Here is a 22,654-nt window from a genome sequence, read left to right on the forward strand (position 1 = left end):
TTTGAAATCCTGCTCCCAGTCCACGTGGGATAAGGTTATATGTCTGTGTGCACAGTATCTGTGCTTCTTCTTGATCTTTATTCCCTTTTTCCTTTATCCTCAGGCAGCTAGAAACAGGACAGTAAGTTTGACACCCATGTCACCTGCTGGACCCCATAATTGTTTGGGACCAGAAACCAAGAACAGAAATAAATAGAAGAGGCATTTTGGATTGCACCTGGAAAAAGAGAATGAGTTATCATGGCTAGAGAAAATTACTTAATTCAGTACATAGAAGCAGAAAACACATTTTTTTGAGTGTCTGCCATCAAAATCATCAGGCTGTCCCTTTATGATCCAACTGTTGCTCTCTGAAGAGGTTATTTTTTATTTAGGCTGCATCGTAGGTTGCCTTGCCTGCTAATTTGAGACCTGCTGGCTCTCTGCTCATCAGGACCAAATGAAGCTTTTGCATTTCCCTGGTTTTAATGTCTTGGCAAGCTTGGATGGGCATCAGTGTAAGGACTAGCTCCAGCTTGACCCTGTCTACCTGTCTGCACCACAGCAAAAGTAGCAGCAGAAGCTGAAGACTTTCAGGGAGAAAGCAGGAAACTGGGGACTTGCTGAAAGTGATTCCCTCAACTGAAAAGCTTGAGAGGAGAAGAGGACCCAAGCCTCAGGAAACATCCTTGTATGATAACTATGGTTTTGTCTGGGGTTATCTCAGGAAAATTTGCGTGCACATAGCAAGCAGTGCTTCTGCAAGGCACCCGATGCTCTTGGGGCATGTGAGAGCTGCTGCCAAGGGGCTGTAGGTCTGACTTGTCCAGTCACCATAGGGACAACTGCTTTTTTAGGGCTGTGACTCTCTCAGGAGCTGAGCAACTGGAAATCACAAATACCGAATAGCCTCAAAGGCTGCACAGGCAGTGTATCTGGGTGAGGAGTGAGGATTTTTTAGGTAATGTGGATATAGGGTATCTCTCAGTTTGCAAAGGGGTTGGGGCAGAGACAAAATGGTGTCTGGGAGAGATGGACTGATGTGAAGGCTGTGGTGTGGGAACACCCCAAATAGGGAAGGTGTGATAAAATGTATCTCTTCAGCAGAAAAAGTGGATTTTTGCTGTTTCCTGTCCCAGCTGTCAGTGGAGGAAAGCGCAGGAGACTGTCACTGGACAAAACATTAATTTCAAAGGTCTACTGCTCTCCACCACCTTTTTGGGGAGTTATATCAAAGCCTCAGAATTCAGACCTACAGCCCTTTTCTAAAGGTCATCCATTTGGGGTGGATTAGCTCTGCAGTCTTCATTCATGTTGGCGGTAGCATCTGCTAGTGCTACTGTGAAGCCCCCAGGAATAGAGCTAATAACTCAATAACATGCTTGGCTGTACCAGAGATGTAGTTTGAGACTTCTTGTCTCCTGTGTGTAATCTGATCTGATTCTTCCAAGTGTAGGATCTGTCTGCACGAGTTATAGTATCTGATCGTCTTTATTTAGGTTAAAATGAGTAAGTAGTTCAAGGCAGGTAGAGGGATGACAGGTCATTTTCGGTTTAATTGGGATTTTTCTCAGGCTGTTTCTATAAGAAACTCTGTAACATGGGAACTTTGAAGAGAATGCCATTAAATCAAATCAGTGTAATATTCAGAATGAAGGATCACAGTGCTCAAGAGTAAGTGTACTGGATCAGACCAGAGGCCCCTCTCCAATGTGTGTGGATGCCCAAGGAAGAGTCAAAGGAGGCAAGCATATGTAATACACTCCCCAGCCCTCTCCCTATCTCCCACTGTTTAGTCTGGTCTGTTCAGGGCTGCCTATAAAATTTGGCCACAGCTCTCCCACTCGTTTTGATAGCTATGGAAACATTAAGAACAATGACAAAAATATCTTTTTAAAAAAGAAAAAAAGAGAGCTGCCCTGGTCCCAGTGCTGTTGAAGGTGCTAGGGATTTAAGTGTGGTTTCAAAGCTGAAATGATCAGACAGCACTGAAACAAATTCCAGATGTATTATTTGGAAAAAGAAAAAAAAGAGAAAAATAAACCACACATGGAAGCCAAACCAACCAACCAAAGAAACTCCTCCCCCTGCAAAACAACCTAAACAAAGCCCACAGCTTTTGGAACATGTAATTTTTGAATGCCCTGGCTTGGCAGTGTTGTAAATACCACCTGTGACAGAAATTGTTTCTCCAAAAGGCACCAGGCTCAGACTGTCCATTTATTTCCTACTGGTGACTTTGTCATATGGAAATTTGTCATATGGAAGCTGTGACAGCTTTGATATTCTGTCAGCAATGTGTTTCATCTACAAAGTTGTGTTTAATTGGGTCAGGTAATTTAATTTTGGGAAATTGGGTTGGGCGAAGGTGAGGGGGCTAGGGAGCCTATCTGCCCTAATCCAGGCTGTTTCCTTAGCAGAAGCTCTATTTAGACCTCACTAATGTCCCAGCATTTTTTTTTTTTTTTTGACCTCCTCCCCCCAGCCAGGCATGTAATATTCCAAGGAAAACTTACACCATGAGCAGAATTGCGGGTATGATCAGTCCTGGATTTGCCACATAGCTGAAGATCTTGGCAACAAAAAGTGGGAAATCCAGCTCGATGGTCTCTTGAATGACTTCATACATCCTTTTCTTTCCACTGGAAAGACAAATGGCCAGTTAAGGAGTGTAGGTATTTCCTGGAGGGACAAAGTAACTCCTAATCTAACAATGTTAAGTAGCATGTTTTCTCTCTCTTTCAGTGAACATCATCTTGCTGTTGCCCACCAAAGATTTTGAAATGCCTTAATTTAAAATTATCTATTGGTCCATCCATTCCTCCCTGCCCCTCACCAATTACATGAATAATCTTTGCTAGACCAGCTTGCTCCTGGAGTTAATACGTTTATTTTCAGATGTGGCTTCTTTATGAGTTCTGACTATTTACAGCTCTGAAATGTATAAAAGCCTACAGATTGCAGTAAATATACATTTCTGATCAATATCTTGTTAAATACGGCCTTTTCATGGTAAAGACTACTTTCCATATGCAAATTCCAGCTTTCTGAAATAATGAGCCCACTTGAAGAGCTGCTAAGTAATGACAAAAATAGCAAGCTGTGATTATTGCTTAATAGGAAACTTGGTGAAAGAGTCATTTCAAACTGGATTGGTAAAGGAGATAAGAATATTCTGTATGAAAGGAGAACAAATCTGTAAAAGGCTGGATTACATAATTGACCTTCTTCTCTCCCCAGCTTCTCTGGGGAGTTCAACCCTATGAGTGCTATTCCTCATCTTTAGGCTTGTTGCCTCCTGGGATCTTGCAGGATTCTGCTCAGGAAGGTGTTGGACTCTGTCCTGATGATGAGAGTCAATAAAGATGATCTTGGCTAAACGGTATCCCAACTTCATCAACTGCCTTAAGCCCGGGAGAGCTGAGCTTTCAGTGGAGCTGAGAGGTGTGCCAAGGGTCTGAATCAGGCTGAGTGGCTTTTGAAGGGTTGATTGGGAATTGAAATAGCTCTTTCACATTGCAGATTAGTCATCTCCAAATGATAGTGTGCCTGCAACAAGTTTCTTGTCAGATCTTCTGACATTGCTCGTTGATACATGTCCTTGTTATGGAACTGAGGGAATTTTGGTCTCTTGCCTTCTTCCCTGAGTCTTTTAGCTTTCTGCTGTCATTCTCCATTATCAAGTGGATAACCTAAAACAGTGCATCTACAGGAGCAATTTGTTCTAAGCTGGCTCCTTACTGAGTCAGACTCAGCAGGCCCAAGAAATGGCGTTACTCAATCAAATTAGACCTTATTGTCATGTTAATCTGGTCCACTGAATGCTCTGTGCAGTGCTGATTCTGTCTTAATTAAAAAAAAAAAAAAGCTTTATTTATTTTTTTTTTTTAAATAAAGAAAAGCTGCAACTTTTTGTGCTCTGACCTATCTGTTTCCTGCTATTTCCGAACAGAATTCAACATGTAAAATACATCTCATTCTGGGGGAGTTCTTGGCTCTATGGAAGGTCTTAGAAGGAGGCTTTGGACCCAATTTGCTCCCACAATGTTCCAGAGAGCCTTAGGGGTGTTCCCGTTGAGCTTTTTTTTTTTTTTTTTTTTTTTTTATAACTGGGGGCTGCACCCTGCTGTCCCATCCCTGCTGTCCTCTAGTGCTTTCATCAGTGTGTGTCAGGGAAACACCAGGAATCATGGAGCAGAGGAGGCAAAGCAGCCGAGATTGCCGAGCCTGCTGGAGGAGAGCAGGTTCAGTGCTCCCAGCTGACTGTTTGCCCCCCGCAGCTGGGCACGGCCTGTTGCCTCACATTGCTAAGGATTTAACCAGATGGAGAACGGAGGCATTTCACCATCTCTGCTGGAGTCCAGACCGTCTAACTTCATTAAAATAATCCCATGTATCAGAGCAGAAAAATGGCCTTTTTGGTGCTTTGCTAGTACCTGAAAGGTCCACAGTCAAAGGAGGGAGGCAGGGACATGATGGTGTAAGCCACAGGCAGGAGGCTGAGGAACAGGATCAACAGCAAAAGTCCCATGTAAAAATTATTAGACTTGGACGCCTTGAAAACTCGTGCGTGAGGGACATTGCTACTCATAACAGCCCAGCATTGAAAATACATGGAGGTTAACAAGCGCAGCACGTTTATACCCACGAGCCCTGGTGCGTAAAAGGATCCCATCCTGGAAAGGAAAGGAGAAGGACAGGTGCTATTTTTTGACAGGCTGGAAGGTTTTTTATTTTCAAAAGGAAAACAAGTGTTCGTATGGTGGCAAGTTTGCCCACAAAGTCTGAGTGGGCTGGCTTGTGCTACCCCTGTGCTCCTGGAGGAGGAGCCACCTGCATCCTTGTTAGGGTATGGTCACCATGCATTGAGGACCAGTGAGGTCTCAGACCTCACAGTGGTTGCAAAGAAAGATTTCCAGTTTGTGACAGAAATTGCTTGGAGATAGCTTGGAAAATTTCAGGTGAATGTAACCAGCAGGGAGCGACCCCCTTAATTCTGCGGGGATGTTGCAGTAGGGGAACAGGCAGAAATTATCATTCCATGGCAAAAGACACCTCGCTCCCAGGGGAGGTGAGGGTGTTTTCTGCTATTACCTGTTGCCTCTGGTGCTGCCACAGCAGGGCAGAGCAGCTCCTGTTTGCCCTCCCTTGGGGCAGTTTTGGGATGTGCTCCTCCTGCCCAACCTGCTCTAGCTGACTCTGTGCCCACCCATGCGTTGATGTGTGAGATTGCAGTGCCCCCCAAACCCTTTTTCTGATCTCTTCCCCCAGCACATGGACCATCTGAACATGTTTTTACCACTGGGGAAAAAAAAATGACCTTATAAAGTGAGAGTGGGGCAGGGTTTGCGTGTCTGATCTCTGTTTCAGTTATGCCACTGCTACTCCTCTTAGATGACTAAGCTGGCATTTTTAAATTTCCGCTTTTATAGTCAAGCACAGAAAATCAAACAATCAGAGAAATCAAAACCCAAAGGTTATCCTAGCTGGCTTGGAAGCTTTCTAACTCTACTGGCAGGTTTTCTGAATAATGCTAAAAACAACAAAAAGTGGGAAATATCTTACCAAATCATTCCCTGGTTGAAGATCAAACCCAAAACATTGCCGCTAATGTCAAACTCTGCATAGGATGGCTGCATGGAGAAAGAAAAGAGAGTGTGCTGTTGCTGGAGGCACCTGCTATTGTTTGCTGCAGGGTATAAGGATGCTTATTTAAAGCTGGTATGAAGGGATTTCGGGGGGGGGGGGGGGGCTCATGCTGTGTGTGTACTGCTTGAATGACCAGCAGCAGTGTGGTGAAAGCAAAATTGGAGCTACTGCGCGGTGGGCTGCTGCTTCTCTCTCGGCTTGCTGAAAATTGGAAAGATATATGGAGGTGCTTAGAGTTGTTGTGTGTTTATTTCTCCCTGCTAATATATAGCCAGCTGTGAGCAAAGGAGCCACGGCACAGGACTAAGTTTTACACTCCAGCTGGTGTATCTGGCTACAGACTTAGAGTTCCACCCTGGTAAGATATTGCTTGTTTAAACAGTGATAATGATGAGCTGGATGGCAAATGCTACACCAGTTTTATCCACGTTCCCAGGTCTTGCAGCAGCAGGTTGCTGAAGAACAGAAACAGAGGGCAGAAGTAGAGACATATGAGGGAATATATGACCTGATGAATATCTGGTGGCATTTTGCTCTGTGCTAGCCAGTGGTTAAAATGCTGCTTTATATGGAGAAACCTGTCTGATGTGGGTGCGGATGGTGGTGAGTCCAGAACAGGCTAGTCTTATCTATTGACAGTATTTGTTGCTTTATAAATTATTATTCTGCTAGATTTGCCTATCATGAATCTACTGTTTCTCCTATGTGTATCTGCTTTTGTGCACACAAAACTCAGATGACTTTTGGCAGATTAAGCTGTGTATAAAGATTTTCTTTTACATTTTCTTGATTTTTTTTTTTCCTGCAATGCAGAAAACACAGTTCTAAGAATGATGGGTGATGCCCTTATGTTTGAAATGTCCTGTGCAGTATGTTTGTTTTTCACACAATTTATATCTACTTAATACTGTCAGCAGTTCATAAAGCTGAGGTTTAAGATGTTTGTCTTTTATGATGGAAACCTGAAAGGCTCCTAGTCAGTCTTGCTTAGCTGACTGCTCACAACTTTGGGAAGAGATGGATGCAAACATTGGTTTTGTTCTTTTGATTCTGGTCCATTCCTACTTCAAATCTTTAGCTAGAGGTTAACATTGGCTTATTATTTTCCCCTGAAAATAAAGTCAAATTTCAGTGTCTGCTGTCCTCTGCCTTGAGTACTTCTGGGTTAAATAATAGATTTATATACATTAGAAAAACACATATACAGTTTGTGTGCTGGTACCCATGGCTAGGATGGGTTAGATGGCTGTTACTAAATCATCTTCCACTCCTTTTTCATTCCTGGGCCAGGGCAAAAAAACCCAGCCCCTACTTGAACATCAGTGGAGTAACACACGTGGCAGAAGATGAATCTTCCAAAGATGTAGAAGAAAAAGAGGAGGGAGACTCACAGTGCTTTCTTCTTTGTAACTACCATGGGAACCACTTGACATGAAAGTTTTGCCTTTGCCAGATTGCAGGGTGCCAACCTTCTAGTGCTGCCCATGTTATGGGCTGCAAATTAACACTGCTACTTAGTCCTGATAAATAAGGGCCTCGTTTTGCTCCTCCTGATCTCCCTGTGTTGGACTGCTTGATTGCAAAAGCCAACCTGCTGGACCATTTTAGCCTGGCCACCCCCTGACAGATGCTGAATGGGGTTTGTTTATCAGTGCAAAATCACTTTGCAGCCTGCCTGGGCTGATGCCGAATGCCAGGGGAAAGGAGAGAGGGAAGTGCAGAATAAGCCTTAAAGCAGCTCTTTTAAATTTCACTGAGAGGTGGAGGATGGATATACAGGAAATGTGGTGTTTTGTTTTTGTTGGGGTTTTTTTGGTTTTTTTTTTTTTTTTGGTTTTGTTGTTTTGTTTTGTTTTGGTTTTTTACTAACTTAAGGAGTACCTGCATGAGAGAAGAGATTTACAGCTATTTGTACAATAGAAATCTTGAGAATAGAAATACCACATAGGGTTTTCTTCAAAGGTTGTTTTGAGAAAAGCATCTAAATAAAATAACCAACAACTACTAACAATGTGAGAGGAGGACATGGCTAGGAGGAAACAACCCGAAGCTTCCAGACTGTGATCTGTGAGCCCACTCAGTGGGAACAGTTTCATGATGCCTGGCTGCCAAGGGGGTCCTCCAAGCTTTGAAATCCTTCTCTACCCTGGGAAACATCCTCTGCCTCCCCCAGAAGAAACAGAGCTCCACAAGCATCAAAATGCCTGTTGTGCCCCAATTGCCCTTGCTTGACCAGGCCCCTGTAGACACCTGAAAGCCCTCCTCTTTGCTCTTCTCCAGACCCTTCCTGGAAGCCCTCCTTGGATGACAGCTAGGATGATAACTGGTGCACTGCTATCATTGTAATCTTGCAAGGTATCTCCATCTCTGAACCTGTCTGCTTTTGTCACTACTTATGTGAAACATTGATTTTTTTTTTTTTTCTCCTTATTTTCTTCTGAATTTGTGCAGCTCTAGTACTGGCTGCTTTGGTAATGTAGCTTTTTTGGATACCAAAGAGTCCATGTGTTACACGTACATGAGAGGGGAAGGAAATGCTTGCTCTATGGCAGCAGAAGTAGCACCAGCTTCCAGCATCGATCAGAAGATGGTGCTGTGAGTAAAGGATGCTACTGCTTGTGGGGTGGGCAGTGAACAGGAAGGTCTGGGGCTTTGAAAAGAGGTATAGAAGGGCCCACAAGTTTGGATTTATAACAACTGAATGAACATCAGATTTAATTTTTTTTAACACAACTTCATGTTTTAAAGTCCTGAGGTGGTGGAGAAAACTCCATTTTTATAGGGTTCTTTCTGAACTGATTGATCCAGAGAAGTGATGCAGAGACTACCTACACCAGTTAAATTATCAGATGAGACTGGAGGACCACTGGAAGCATTTAAAACCAATCTGTTTGTAGCATTTGACCAAATGGCCCTAAATTACTTCTATCATCTCAGCTATAAGATGCTGACTTACAAATCCAGCCTCCAGGTCCCAGCACCAACAGTAATTCATAAATCTGACGAAGCAAGCTCGGACGAAATCTCCCACCAGGATGGTTATGTAGGTCACCAGGATGTCAGACACGGTGAGCCTTACAATCTCCTGCAATTTAAAACAAGGGAAAAACATTTAGGTCCTGTAACTTCAGTAGCGCGTTCAGGACTGTATTTTTTTTATTAAGCCATTTGTCTTTATATGACAGTAACCTTCAGAAAAGCGTTCCATGAGCAAACTCACTGCCTGCTTTCAAACACTCAGCAGTGCCTAAGCTTTACCTCTGTGCTTGGGAACCACGAGCTCCGTTACAGCCGTTAGCCGTGATAGCTGCTGCTAGTGTTACTGACTGCACTGTATATTGTGGCAGCACATAAAGCAGATGCAGAATGTTAATGCTGCAATAATGCTGGTGTAAAGCATGCATATACTGAGGGCAATTTTGATTGTGCGTAGCTCTGCTATGGCTCAGCTCCATAACCTTCACGTGGACTCCTGAGGAAATTGCTGAGTTGTAAACAAGAGCTGCGAGGAAGTGTAGAGAAGGGGAGATGTGCAACACAAGAAAGGTAAAATTTCAGGCAGATGTAAGAGTTGTGGATGGAGATAGCTGGTGTTGCAAAGATTCAGAAGTTAAAAAAACCTTACAAGAAAAAGTAAAAGTGTGAAGGGAAAAAAACAAGCATCTGTAGGATGACAGCTTAGCTGCACTGAGGATCAGCCCTTCCAAGGAGCGACAGTGGCTGGTCTTTCCCCACTTAACTGAAAACCACTTGGCTAGTGAAGACCCAGTGGGTCTACACAGTAACACATAGCCTTGTAGCTTGGAAAACCCTAGCTACCTATATCAGTCAATAAATAATGGCTTTTTAAAGTGTGCATAGTCTGGCTGCAGAACTTCTTGGTGCAAGGTGAAGGTTGCAGGGTGGGTTTGTGGGGTGAAGCTTTGAGGACTTGAAGGCTACCCCACATGTTTTTCAGGGGGGTTTATTTTGCCTAATTTCACTCTTGTCCCATGGTTTCACTATGTGTTAGAGTTGGGATCTGTTAGGAGTTCCCTTGAGGCATGTCTTCTGGTTGGGTTTCACTCGTGCTCCTAAGCCATTCTACAGTGTGAGCTGAAGTGCAGTGATAAGTAGATAAGACAGGTTTGCTTCAAAGGCACAGTTGTGGTCTGAATGAAAACATGATGCAGGCATGGATGCAGACTACCCGGCCTTTTGTGCTCTTCCAAGCAAGTGCTGCAGAGCTCTGTGTGCCTTGGGCACTTCCAGCTGGGGATTTCACCACCCTGGCTTGAGAACCATGGCCAAGGACTTATACTGTCATGGTGCTGCTATGTTAGGGTCAGGAGAGGAGATGTTTTTTGTGAGGAAAACTTCAAGCCTGGAAAAGCTGAAGAAAACAACAACAAACACACCCCCCTACCCCCAAACCAGCCCAGAGATGTACTACAAAACAAATTTCTTACAATGCCAACAGTTGTCTCCCAGCAGGGTCCCCTGGGCACGTCTGCAGGATCAATGGGAGGTGGAGTGGCAGTGCTGCCATTCCCCATGGATGAGTTGTGGTGGCTAAGCAATGTCCAGTGCGTGATGTTCTTCACCACGTCCTCTTCAGCCAGCTGCAAGAGAGACACACACACCCCCACCCAGCCAAAACCATCAGGAAATAGGGGAGGACATGTTTGGAGAGGCCCAAGATGTTGCATTCCCCTTTCCTCCCTACCAGTTACCACCCATCATATAAAGCATCTGCTTACAACAGAGTTGCAGTGCTGGCAATAGCACAAACGCTTGTTTCCTTTTACCAGGAGCAGGGGAGCAGCAGCCCTTCCAAACAGAAAGCTAATTAGGGGTACTGTGAATTTTGGGGAGCTAGCAACCTGCTCCCCACACATGAAGGAGCCAGACCTCCTCCTGTGTGCAGAGGGGGAGTGCTCACCCAGTCCTTCCTTCATAATTTTTCAGGGCAAAGCAAACCTCTCCTATTCCTCCAGTGCTTCTCAGCTTACAACAGCCATTTTTTCTGCAGATCAGTTAGACGTTTATCCTTTCCTGTAGTTATCTGCCTGCAACACACTACCAGGATAATGTTAAAAAGCGGAGAGCAGGGGAAGAGGATTATAAACTATATCCTTGGGGTCTGCATTAATAGAAATTGTAAACAGTGTGAGACGGAGAAAAAAAAATCAAATTACCCTAACACACTATGGTTATAGGAGACAACAACAACTCTTTTCAGGGCTGTAAAGAGAAGTTGGAGACTCTCTGGAAACCCTTCTGGTTAGTGAGTCTCCCTGGGGTGCTGCAGCCGATGCTTGAGAGGATTGGGGATGGGGGACGTGCCTGCTGCAAAGGGGGTGATCATCCCTAATGGCTGCAGGGATGGGCTGTGCTCACCCTTGGCCTTGGAAAACGATAGTGAATGTGGCTTCTTGGCTCAGCTCTTACTTTTTCGTTGACATCGTCCATCAAGGCCAACAAAAACGTGTAGAGGTTCCCAAGGAAGAGCGCGAAGATCCGCCCCAGCTGCCATTTCAGCCCGATGCGGGGATGGTAATTTTCTAGTGCAGCAATGGTTTCAAACAGCGGAGGGCAAAACATGCCCAGCAAGGACATCACAATTTCAACCTGCCACATGAAGAAAACAAGATTACCACTAATAGTAACAACAGTGACTATCTTACTTTGAGCAGTGAGGGGACTGCCAGCAACTGGTTGGAGATTTCTGAAGGATTTATAAAGAGGAGGGAGCCAAAGCGAGCTCAGCTTCTGGCTGTGCTTAATGTTCAGGCATCAGAGTGTCTGACTTCAGGGCTGGGTTGCATGGCTTGCTCTTACAGGAGCACTTTTGCTGTTATCTCAAAAGGATGAGCTCTGAAGAATTTGTTCCCTGTCAGTCCAGACTCATGAATATTTAGGTTCCCCAAGTCCCTCATAGTACTGCTTGCATCAGCTCTGAGGTTCTTATTTTAGTTTCAGAGGAAGTGCAAGACTTGGCTTGTGTGCATAAAGATAATTAGTTGATGCTAATGTTTATTTTCCATGTTCAGCACCTTTGCTTTTGCAATAGGCAATTACACATTTGAATGGAAGCATATCAAGGACTCAGTTTTGCAGCTCAAGAAAATATGTTCTAGTGGTATTTTTGTTCCTCTCTGTGGTGCAGGATGTTAAGTTGTACTGTGGTCAATGAGGTCGTTGGCAAGTCAGAGTTAGTTCAGGCATAACTTGCAGGCTCTGTCTTTTTTACAGCCCTACAGTGCCTGTTGGCCTGCAGAGGGCTGTGCCTGTACAGCTGCTGGCAGACTCTGACTCACAGGTCTGTTTTTTTGGGCTTTTCTTTCCAGGAGAAGGAACAATACCCAGAACTGTATATATGCAGATCTCAAGTTGTCACCAAGAAAGTTTCAGGTAGTAAACATTCTTTTTTTTTTTTTTTTTTTTTTTTAAATAAGAGTTATTTCTTTGGGAAAAGTTCACAGAAATAAATTAAAGCATTTTGTGAGAAAGTGCTGTCTCACTAATGTTTTCTGAGGGAATTACAAAAATGCATGACTTTGAATGTAATTTGGCTTTGATATATACATGATAATGTAGTATAGATTAAAATTAAACCTTTTAATAGTTTGAAAGATTTTCTGTGTGTGTGTGTGAAGAGCTTCAAGATTTGAACTTCTCATTCCAAAATCAGACAGAAAAATTTTGACAATTTAGATTTTTCTGCAGGTTGTAAAATCTTATTCCCATAATTCAAGATGGATGCTAAAGATCCGAGTTTCGCTTTATGTTTCTAACACCCAGAGAGCTTCCTATTACAACATAATTTGTAAGCGTTTGTTAGAACCTTTGACTTTATTGTGATTTATTGTAAGAGTATTTTCCCCTCTCTGCAGGAGTTGCTAATTTGCCCTGGAAACTCTCAGTGAGACCAGTGTGGCTAAATCAGGTACAAAACTACCAAAGGGGACTTCTGGGCCCTGATAAATCCCTCCCTCTACCTTGGATACTGTCCTCAAACTGTGGCAATGGTTATGCTGATGTCCAAGGCAAATTTTCACAGCAGAAAACTGGAAGCAAAGCTTCCTTACCTCATTTCTTTCATACCACCCCACATTTTGCATTTTGGAAAACGTCTGGGAGCGTTTCACCACGAAATAAATAAGGTAGCCACTCCCACACAAGCAGCATATGATGAGGACGTTGGCCAAAACCCGCAGGAACCTCCTCAGATGGATGTTCTCATCCTTGTTGCTTTCTTGCTCGTCCACGATAGACTCCTGAAAAAACAGGGGAGATCACAGAATTGGAATGAGTATCTTGCAGCACCGAGCCTAAGGCAACATCAGATGGTTTTCTACCCTGTGAAATACAACCGCATGCTATTCTGGCTATAATGAACTTGGTAGTTTGTGTTAAATTCAATCTAAGCTTCGTACAGGCATCCCAGTTTGACTGAAAGACATCAAGGGGCAAACAGCCTGCCATGTCCCAGGGGAATGTGATGGGAGGAACTGAACACTGAAGTAAGAAAAAATTTTTTTCAAATCCTAAAAAGGGGGTTGGGGTGACCCAGGGCACGGGAGCTGGAGCTGCCATGGTTCAGTGCCGTACACTGTTTGTACAGAGAGATGCTGTACAGGTACCCAGATTTGCCCTTAAACCTCTGCCATGGTGTAGGGCCTGGGAGCATCCCCAGAAACAGACAGAGAAATGCTGGTTAGGGTTACCTTGAAGCTGGTGGTGATGGATGCAAACTTGTTGTCCGCTGTCTCTGGGTTGCCAATGAGGTAGTCCCAGCTGGTGAACATCTTCCAGCTGAAAATGAAGTTGTCATCGTCCCCGTCTGTTGTACTTTCATTGGCATTGCGTGCCATCCTGTGTAAGGACATGTGCAGTGGTGGGGTCAGACAGTGTTTTGAAGAGCCACCCCGTGTCCTTCAGCTTTGTAAAGCAGGGCTGGTGGCTCAGGACTGCTGGTGGCGAGGGAAGGAGCAGGGTGACATTTCTTGGGGTTTGGGTGCAGCTGTCTGACACATGCTGGTGGGCTTCAGGTTTAAGGAGGGCTGAACTGTCAAACGGGGTCTTCAGGGCTATGCAGGTATTTTATCAAAACAGTAATGTAGAAAAATAAACCTAGCATAGGTGATTAAAGCAAGTTAAGGACTGCTTCCAACAGTGAATGAATAAAGTCCATTTACAGTGCTTCTGGGTCCTAGGGTACAGTATATGGTTATGACTACTTTTAGTTAAATTTAGTCAAAAAGCACTGGTGCTGTCCAATACACCCACTGCAACACAAAGTTTTAGTTGAGACTTCAGTAGCTGCACAGTGCTGGAGCCAAAGAGCTTGCTGCAAGTCATTCAGGGAGAGAAAAAGGATTATTCTTGTTAATCGGCATAGGAGCAGATATGGCTTCTGCTGTTTCCTCTCTATTATTTGATCCCTGAAATCCTTCTGTAACTCCCATTAGAGCTCCTAGCACCAGTCCCTCAAGGAAGGCGAGACAACAGATGCTGCAATTTCATGGCAAATGTACAGCAAATCCCCATGTCCCACTCCAGACAAAGGCTCAAGAGGCTCTTTCTGCTGCACAGCAATGGGGCCTGTTTCAGCAGCGATACAAATCCATGGGCTTATTCTTTCTTGCAAATGAAGGAAAACCTTTGTAAGGTGTGCCCTCCAGGCAGAGACAGCCAGTTCTGTTTTTTCATTTTTGGCTTTGCAGAGACTGTCTCAGCAGCGAGAAGTGCCTCAGCTGCATCCTCGGTGCCCTGTGGGTGCTGCAGGGCCCTCACCAGTGTTTGGGGACAGTGTACCAGGGGCACAGAGATTGGGGCTCTGCTCTAAAGCTCTACTGATTGGTTTGGGAATGCATGAAAACCAGTCTGGTAACTTCTGGTTGTTTTCTGTACCCCTCGAACCATCTGTGACACGTTAGCTTTCAGGAATGGGGTTTTGCCATGAAAGGATGGGAAAAGGAGCCTTTGAAATTTACTGTAAGTAAAATCCTCCTTCGTGCACAAAATCCACCGCTTTGACAGCCCTGTAGTAATGCCGGAGGGAAGGGTGAAAGTGACCCACGGAGGAGGAGGATGAAGAGGGTTGGAGAAGGAGGTTGGGAAGGTTCAACCTAATGTGTGTGAGCACATGGCTGAGGCAGGGGACTGGCCAGGTACCCCCAGAGCCAGGGGTGGTGGGTGATGAGGCTGGGGGCATGAAGGCAGCAGGCACGCAGCCCCCTCCACCCCACACTGCCCCGGCTGTCCGGCCAAGGCTGGACCGAGCTGTGAGCCGTGCCCATGGAGGGGAACCCAGATGTGGGACACATCTGGTCAGAGTTTGCAGAGAGGGCAACACCAGCCATACTTACGATCTTATAACAACCATCAGGCTGTAGCCGAACACGCTGATCCCAACTGTGAAATATGCCATCGGTAGTCTGTATTTTAACCAACCAATTGTCCGCTGGTTGTTGTAGTAGCCATAAAAGAGGGCTGAGTATTTGATGTAGCCCTGGAGGAAAAGCAAAAGCAAACCTTTGTGTAAGCTGTGAAGCTTTTCTTCTGCAGGAAAGAAGTTTCTGGTGAAAACCGAAGATTTAAAACATGGAAAATCAACTTAGAAATATTTTTAGTGTCTCATTCTCAGCTGTTTGCTGCCCTGTCACCTTTGAGAGCCATCCTCCTGAGAGCTTATCCTACTAAGAGGAGGGAGAAGAGGGAGAACATGTCAGAGAAAACTGGCTCAAAACTAAAATGTAGTTTTTATCCATCTCTGTTTCATCCCTCCCAGCAAAACCTTCTTATTGAGCTTTGTGACTGTAGCCCACCTGCTTCTCTAAGCCAGTATCAAAGACTCAGATCTTGTAGAAATGCTGTAGCAAAGGGGTTTCCCACCATGACATGAAACTTTTCCTTTCAGCTAGGAGGCAGCTGATGCTTGGTACCCTGCAGATTTAGTTCCTTTTACTGACTACCACCTGCAGAGCAAATCTAACTAAAGACTAAAATCAGAGCGTTACTTTCCTGTGGAAAACAGAGCTCAGACACAATATCAACCATGGTGTCTCAAGTAGATCTATTTTTTGCTGTACAAGCTGTTGGGCATTAAACAAGTGTGCAGATCTCATCTGCATTAGCAATCTCTCTCTATTTTTCTGTCATATCTCATCCAAGTTGATGTGTATCATTGCATATTGCACTTCTCTATTTTTTGCCTGTTGTCTTTCAGCTCATAAATTAAGTGTAGTTAATCAGTCTGGCCATGATTGTTGAGCAGGCGCTCCCCTCTGATCAAACCTTTGGAAAGACCAAAATCGAGACATCACTTAAAGTTCCTATCAGAGACTGTGTAATGGGTCTTGTTTAGAGACGCTGAATAATTTACATGGGAAGGGACCTCTTGAGGTCATCTAGACAAGCCCCCTGATCAAAGCAGAGCAAATTTCAAAATTAAGTGCTGTGGCACAGGGCCAGTTCCAGGTGAGTTTTGAAAATCTCCAAGGATGGATGTGCCACAACCTTCCTGGGCCCCTCTTCCAGTGTTTAACCACCTTCATTTAATCAGTTGGACTAAGCTCCCCCAAAGCACTAGGATTTTCGTGCCTAAGATAAGGCTTTGGTATCCCTGGGTGCCATATTAGCTGTTTGTTTGCCTTGCACAAAGCACAGGGCTGCAGGTACAGGACAGCTCTGCATGTGTTTCTGCCAGTGCTGCTGAGCCACTCGGGGAAACGCAGCAAGCCCGTGGCTGACACACCACAGCACGGCTGCCTGGGGCTCATACTGTGGTATGTATAACGTGTGCTGGGGTGGTGGAGTGAAAACAGCTTCGTAAAACATAATGTTCCCGGAAGGCGCTAGTGAAGTTTTTTTCTCAGGTTGTAATCCCAAACCTTTGTCTTTTTGATTCATCAAATGGTCGGGACTGAAAAACGAGTTTCTCTGCTCACATCATCCAGCATGTTCTTTAAACTCCATTTGTGAGACATGGTGTCTGGTGTCCAAGTGAGATTTATTCCTTTCTGCTCCTCTAGAAATCCATGATGTGACCTCCTTGCTGCCAAACCACACATTTCCCCAGCTCCTCTCTCTTGAAACGTATTTTCCAGGATCACAGTATTGACTCTTCATTTTATGCCTGCTCTGAAATATGTTTCCCTGTTGCACCTCTCCTGTGGAGAATTCTGGAATAAGCATCTATTAATTTTTGAAGGGCAAGCCTCTGTGAAGGGCTTAATTTGACATCTCCGGGCTGTAGTGGGTGTAGGTGTCCGTTGTTGCCCCGTAGTTGGAGATTGCCTCTCAAGCTTGCGTGATTGCTCCCCGGTGTCAAGCAGCAAGGAAGTGAGTATGGGATGGGGACCTTTACTGCAGAGGGGTTCAGAGTATCAAGCCTTTGGTGATAGCAGGGGAATGTAGATGTATGTACCAAGCCAGGGGCAGAAGACGGGTAGGTCATGGTAGCCAGCCTTTCAGGCAATGGTACAGCCTCATCCAAGAGCAAATGCCCTCACTGATATCTGTATAGTTCATGGTCTCCCAGAGAAAACCAGCAGCTGTAGTTCAGCAACACTCCTGTTTGGGCTTTTTGATTTTTTTCTGTATGAATGAGTTTAAATGCAGCTTCTTGTATCTTTACAGTGTGCTGCTCAAATAAGCTTTTCACTCAGTGCAATGTTATTCAAAATGTCGCCAATTTACCTCTGAATTTTTGATTCTGGAAAGTGGGTGAACGTGCTGGGAGAGCAAGAGCTACAAGGATCCTCAGCAAACGGGTGGTGAACAAAGATCTGGCCTTGTCAGGTTCCTGGACACACCAGTAGTTGAAGCCTTATTAATAAATTCATTTAAATAATCTGGTTTACATTAAAGTAATTGTTTGGGGTTTTTTTAGCTAAGGAAATTGTGATGGAGTTTATTACAGAAGGACTGGGTCCTACGCTTCTAATATGTGGGCCAGTGCCAACAAACATTAAAAAAATATATCCAGAAGTAGCAGCTTTGAAAGTCAGATCCCAAGGTATTTGACACAGCAGAATCTCTTCATCCCCTGCACACATCTTTTTCTTTTTTGGGCCATCCCCTAAAAACACTTAATCCCTTTGGCCTAAATCTTCAAAGACAAAGAGTAACTGGAGGCGGGGGGAGAGGGAGGGGATGTGTAAGTTGGGGTTGCAGCCAAGTCAGCTGGAAACTTGAATTTTCCCTTTAGGTGCAAGTCCTAAACTTTGGTTCCAGCTTCAGGGTCATACAAATATTTCAGGGGAGCAGGGATGGCAGGGATGTGGGGGCGACCCCCTTCCCAAGGCTGCGAGCAAGGTCAGAGGGTATGGCAAGGTGCTCCCTCCCGCGAAGGGGGGCCCGCAGCTCCAATTCACTTTCTGGCTGCCTTTCTAGTTGGAAGTAAAACAGCTCTTGTGCACACAAAATTTTTTTATTTTGTCAGAATAAAATTCTGCATTCATAATGTGAGATTGATAATACAGATTTCTATAGTCTGTTCTGTGTAGATTTAAAATACGGCATAAATTTATTTATTGGGTGTTTTTTCTTTTGAAAAAGGATAATTTATTTTTGCCTGAGTTCGCGAGGCAATTCTGTGAACGTGGTTTAGGTGAGTTGCACCAAGCTCATCACTGGGCAGTTTACATAGTCACCTGCTTCCATTAGTGCTCATAGAAAAACCTAACTTTGGCTTTTTGTGCTTCATGAATAAAAATACTGTGTAGATAAAAGGACATGGGATTACTATATCTGCTTTAGCTTCCTTCAGTTGGGAACCATGTAACTTCACTGGCCTTAGTGGATTTTACTTTGTCCTGTTGCAGCTCATTGACCCCAGACAGACACGTTTTGGGTGGTGCTAGTCGTCTGTGTTGGGCTGTGATATGTCCACTTTGGAATAAAAGTACATCTGCTTTATTCCTGCAAACTCGAGAAATATACGTCTGCGTGTATACACACACAAACACACGTGAGATATGCAAGCTAGAGTATTTATACATCAAAGTGGTTCAAATCTACATGCAGGTGCTTGCACGTGCACATGCTGCTTTGGCTAGAAATCTCTGGCGATCCACAGAGATTTCATGGCAGCAGGTGTCTTCATCTTCTGGAAGAAATAGGTTCATTGCTGTTTCATCTTGGAACAAATTCATCACTGTAGTGCTGCTAACTTCTGAAGGTGTTTAGAAAGTATTCAACTGATCTCTTATGATTAACAGTCCTGTGCTTACCTCAAAATCCCAAAGAACTGAAAAATCCATAGCTGTTGCTTGTTCAGCCCGCGGTACAGTTTTCCTTGGCATGCTTCCATATGGCATTCCCATCAGGATCTGATAAACATTAATAACAGTGATGCATGTATGGTATAATACACTGTGCATTTTTTTTTTTCTTAACTAGTCCCTTTTGGTTGTTTTTTTTATTTTTGATGATTTTAATATATATTTTATTTCTTAATACCATAGCAGTGGCTTAAAATATTTAGAAATAATTTCACCCCCCCAATTTCCCTATCCCTAGTAACATCCATTGCACAGGAAGTATTTTGCCAAGGAACAGTACCCCTCAATGAACAGCTCCAGATTAAATATCTTTAGTTTAGCAAGAAGGTCTTTGCTTGAACTTCATGGGTCTAAAGCAATAAAGGGATTAACTTTATCTATTTATGCAGGACTCCTCCTTTGAGAGAAGTCAAGAGCATGGGGTCAAGCTTGCAGTGTATTTTGTACTATATAGTCTTGAATTGAAAAATTATCTCAAGGTGAGGTGAAGGGCAGTTAGGTTTGAGCAAAAAGTGTATGACAAAATTGTGCAAAGAACAGTTTTCATGGCACAGACTCTCCTGATTGCACCATGCAAAGCAGGTCTTGCAGCAAGTCCAGCAGCTATTGAAGTCCAGACAGAGAACGTCAAGGGCTTTGGAGAGTTAATAATGTATTTACAGGCAGACTCTAACTGGTGCCTATACCAAAATATCTCATTAGCATTTATAGCCTAGAAGGGTCCTAGCATATAATCTATCACTTATTTTTTAGGGCTAACTAATTTCAAAATCGTTTATGATTAAATGTTTATTGCCCAGCTACTCTCCATATCGTAACAGCTCAGTAGGCAATGAGTAACAGTGTGAATACTTTAAAGATGAAAGCTATTTAGTCTTCTGCCATATGCATAGCTCCTAACAAAATACATTTGTACTGTTCAGTGCTAATGGTTATGCGTCTTCATCCTGGGAGGAAACAGCTTTTACTTTCGATAGTGTGAGCAACCACATTAAGGAGAACAAAAGCACGGTCCTCGGGAGAGACTCTGTGCTGCATTTTTGCTCCATAAAAATCTGAATTGAACGGAACAGATGCCACTGTCTGTGGATTGCACAGCCTTTAAAGACCGCACTGAGTAATTTAGCCAGAGTTGTAATGGCTACATTAAAAAATTCTTCAATAAACAATCATATAAAGTTGGCCATGAGATCCTTTTCCTTATCCAAGAACAGTGAGAAATAGAAAAACTAAAAATAAAACTCTTCCTTGTGAATCATCTGAATTAGATGTACAGAAAAGGGATATTTCCCAAACAAATATCAGCTGCCAAAGTGCTGGGAAATTGTTCCATCCCTGGAGGGCTCCTCCTGCAGGGCTGTGCCCTGGCTGCCACCTCAGGCCTGTGCTCCTTGGAGGGCCCAGGTGGGGTTTCTTAATCACTTTCAGAGCACAGTCCATTTCTTATGGCTCTTACGGACCTGAGCCTGTAGCTAGGAGTCAGAGGTCATGTTTTTCACTTTAGTTAAAATGTAAAACTTAGCCTTAAATTAGAGTTTTGAGATCCCATTTTAGCTGCTGGATGGGCAGGATCTTTGATAGCATTTTAGGTCTCCTGATTTCAATCTGACTTTTGCTCTTGTGTCAGTAACCTTGTAAGTTGTTCTTTGTAAATAATCATGCTTATACATTTAATTTTTCTAAAGCACTGCCTGTTGTGAGACACTTGTTTGTGCTATCAATCTCATTCATGTTAAGCAACAGGCAAAGTATTACTGAAAGCAAAATTAAGCACTTACCTCTGGAATTATAACCAGTCCAAATATTAACCCAAAAAGGACAAGATTTACTCCATACATCCACCGCAGAAATATGAAGTAGGAAGCGACTGAAGAGCCAAAGTGACCTTAAACCAGAAGACACTTCATGATTAGGAATTTAGGAGGGTTAAACTGTCCTCAGCGAGACCTGGACCCCTTTACCCTCATGTCTCCCCAGCGCGTTGCCCAAGGCCCTCCCGACAGTCCCCAGTACTGATGGAAACAGCAAAGCCCGGATCTGCTGGGAGTGTCTGCTCCTCGTTTGGCATCAGTGCCCAGGGCGAGCGGAGACTGGGGACCAGGGAGCTGGAGCGTTGTTTGGGTGAAGGCAAAGCTGTCTTATAAAATGTCTCACTGCCACCACACAGCAACTTCCACTTACTCTCCACTTCTTTTATCTTCATCTCCCAGGGTATGCACTGGGTTTTAAAATTGTCAAAGTCTCTCTTAAATTTCACCCATTTCTGAAACAAGACAACATTGCAGTGAGCAGAGAGGTGCAAAGAGGGAAGTTGCTTCATCTGCTGGACGTTCCAATGTCAGGGTTTGGTAGCATTGCTAGGAGCGGGTATAAAGCCCAAACCAGAACCTCTGGTCTGGGTCTGATCTTTTGGACTATTTCAGATGCTACCTTCAATCCCAAAGCCCCCCACCCCCAAGCGTTAACATTAATTATCTGAGTTTTAACCTTCCCAGGCTTTTGGAAAGCTGCAGCTCTGCTATGAGTTTACCATATCATATAGGGGTGGAAAATTCAGACCTAGATCTGGATTGAAAGAATTGATGCAGAACCAACTCTATGTAAAACAAAATTCAGTTTGATAAAATACTGAGCTTGAATCCTTCCTCATCAGACCAGTGTGTAAATTCCCATTGATTTCATCATCTCAGGCCTGACTCCGTTTTACACTTCTCAATATAATCTCCATGACAACATGCAACTTGGCTACTAACTTCAGTCTTAAAACACAGTCATCCTTCTCCCTGTTATCTCCTCATTACCAGGGAAGATGAAATTTTAGAGGAGTCCATGGGGCAGCGCAAGAGTTTGGCACGGCCTCTCTCCCCTTTAGGGGTACCTTGTCTCACAGATCAAGGTTTTGGAGATTGCAGCCAGAAAGCTGTGGTTTTCCCTGCTCCTGCAAACCCTCCCTTGTTTCAGGGAAGGTTACACTGAGATTCAGGTGGGGGGAAATTTCCCCCTGTTCTTTCTGTAATAGTCATAGTTTTGAAGCTGGCTAGTATTTTTTCGAATGCGGGCAGGAAGTTTTATTCTGATTTCCTGGCATCTCTTTTGCCAAATACAGGTTAATAAAAGTGTGCTGAATACATAACCACGTATCCAAGCTTTTTCCTGACATCATTGGAGCACTTACCTTTGCCATCATCATCTTATACGCATACAACTTTTTGCCCTTCCCTTTTCCCAGAGCTCCTTCAAACTTCTCTACAAAAGCTTGGGCCTCCCTAGTTGGAAGATAAACAAGCAGGTTATTGAAACAGCAAAGGGGTCTTTAGCTTTTCTCCTCTGCCTGCACCGGTGGGAAAGCAGCTGTGCTCGTGCGAAGGTGGGGGTTTGGTCTCTCTCCACACCCTGCACTGTCTCTGGGGTTCTCCTGCTATCTGCTGGTGGTGTTGCTGTGCCATCTAGACTTCACATGCCCACCCACAGCTAGCTAACAGGTCCCCAAAGCACTCGTGTTCATGCAGAGATGTGTCCCAAATTGTTCCACAATTCTCCCTGGGTGTAGATCATAAGCCCGCCTGTTCCTTTCACTGCAGAGATGTCCCACCCCAGCATGCCTGCTACAACTTCTCTCTTCCAATGCATTGGCCAAGAAGAAAATAACATTGTCTAGTGAAACAAACTCCAAGCAAGAGGATGCAAAATTTCCCTGACTGGATAAATATCAAAGATGTGCAATTGACTCAACAGTGTAGTCGCAGCACTGGAGA

The 22,654-nt window shown here is 44.1% G+C and overlaps 1 protein-coding gene across 1 annotated transcript in view; it reads right to left on the minus strand.

Annotated features, from left to right (window-relative positions):
* TMC2 (transmembrane channel like 2) overlaps window positions 1–22,654 on the minus strand; it is a 33,099-nt gene that overhangs the window by 5,211 nt on the left and 5,234 nt on the right. The window contains exons 5-17 of the mRNA XM_042806295.1: window positions 22,075–22,165; window positions 21,081–21,162; window positions 20,678–20,784; window positions 18,849–18,947; window positions 14,982–15,124; window positions 13,338–13,485; window positions 12,699–12,887; window positions 11,059–11,238; window positions 10,077–10,229; window positions 8,585–8,713; window positions 5,545–5,612; window positions 4,416–4,655; window positions 2,496–2,621 (exon numbers count right to left, since the gene is read on the minus strand). Of these exons, the coding sequence (XP_042662229.1) occupies window positions 2,496–2,621; window positions 4,416–4,655; window positions 5,545–5,612; window positions 8,585–8,713; window positions 10,077–10,229; window positions 11,059–11,238; window positions 12,699–12,887; window positions 13,338–13,485; window positions 14,982–15,124; window positions 18,849–18,947; window positions 20,678–20,784; window positions 21,081–21,162; window positions 22,075–22,165 (1,755 nt within the window). The remainder of the gene's footprint in view (window positions 1–2,495; window positions 2,622–4,415; window positions 4,656–5,544; window positions 5,613–8,584; window positions 8,714–10,076; window positions 10,230–11,058; window positions 11,239–12,698; window positions 12,888–13,337; window positions 13,486–14,981; window positions 15,125–18,848; window positions 18,948–20,677; window positions 20,785–21,080; window positions 21,163–22,074; window positions 22,166–22,654) is intronic.

The sequence above is a fragment of the Tyto alba genome, unplaced genomic scaffold, assembly GCF_018691265.1.
Source record: "Tyto alba isolate M040663 unplaced genomic scaffold, T.alba_DEE_v4.0 Super-Scaffold_46, whole genome shotgun sequence".
Taxonomy (NCBI): Eukaryota; Metazoa; Chordata; class Aves; order Strigiformes; family Tytonidae; genus Tyto; species Tyto alba.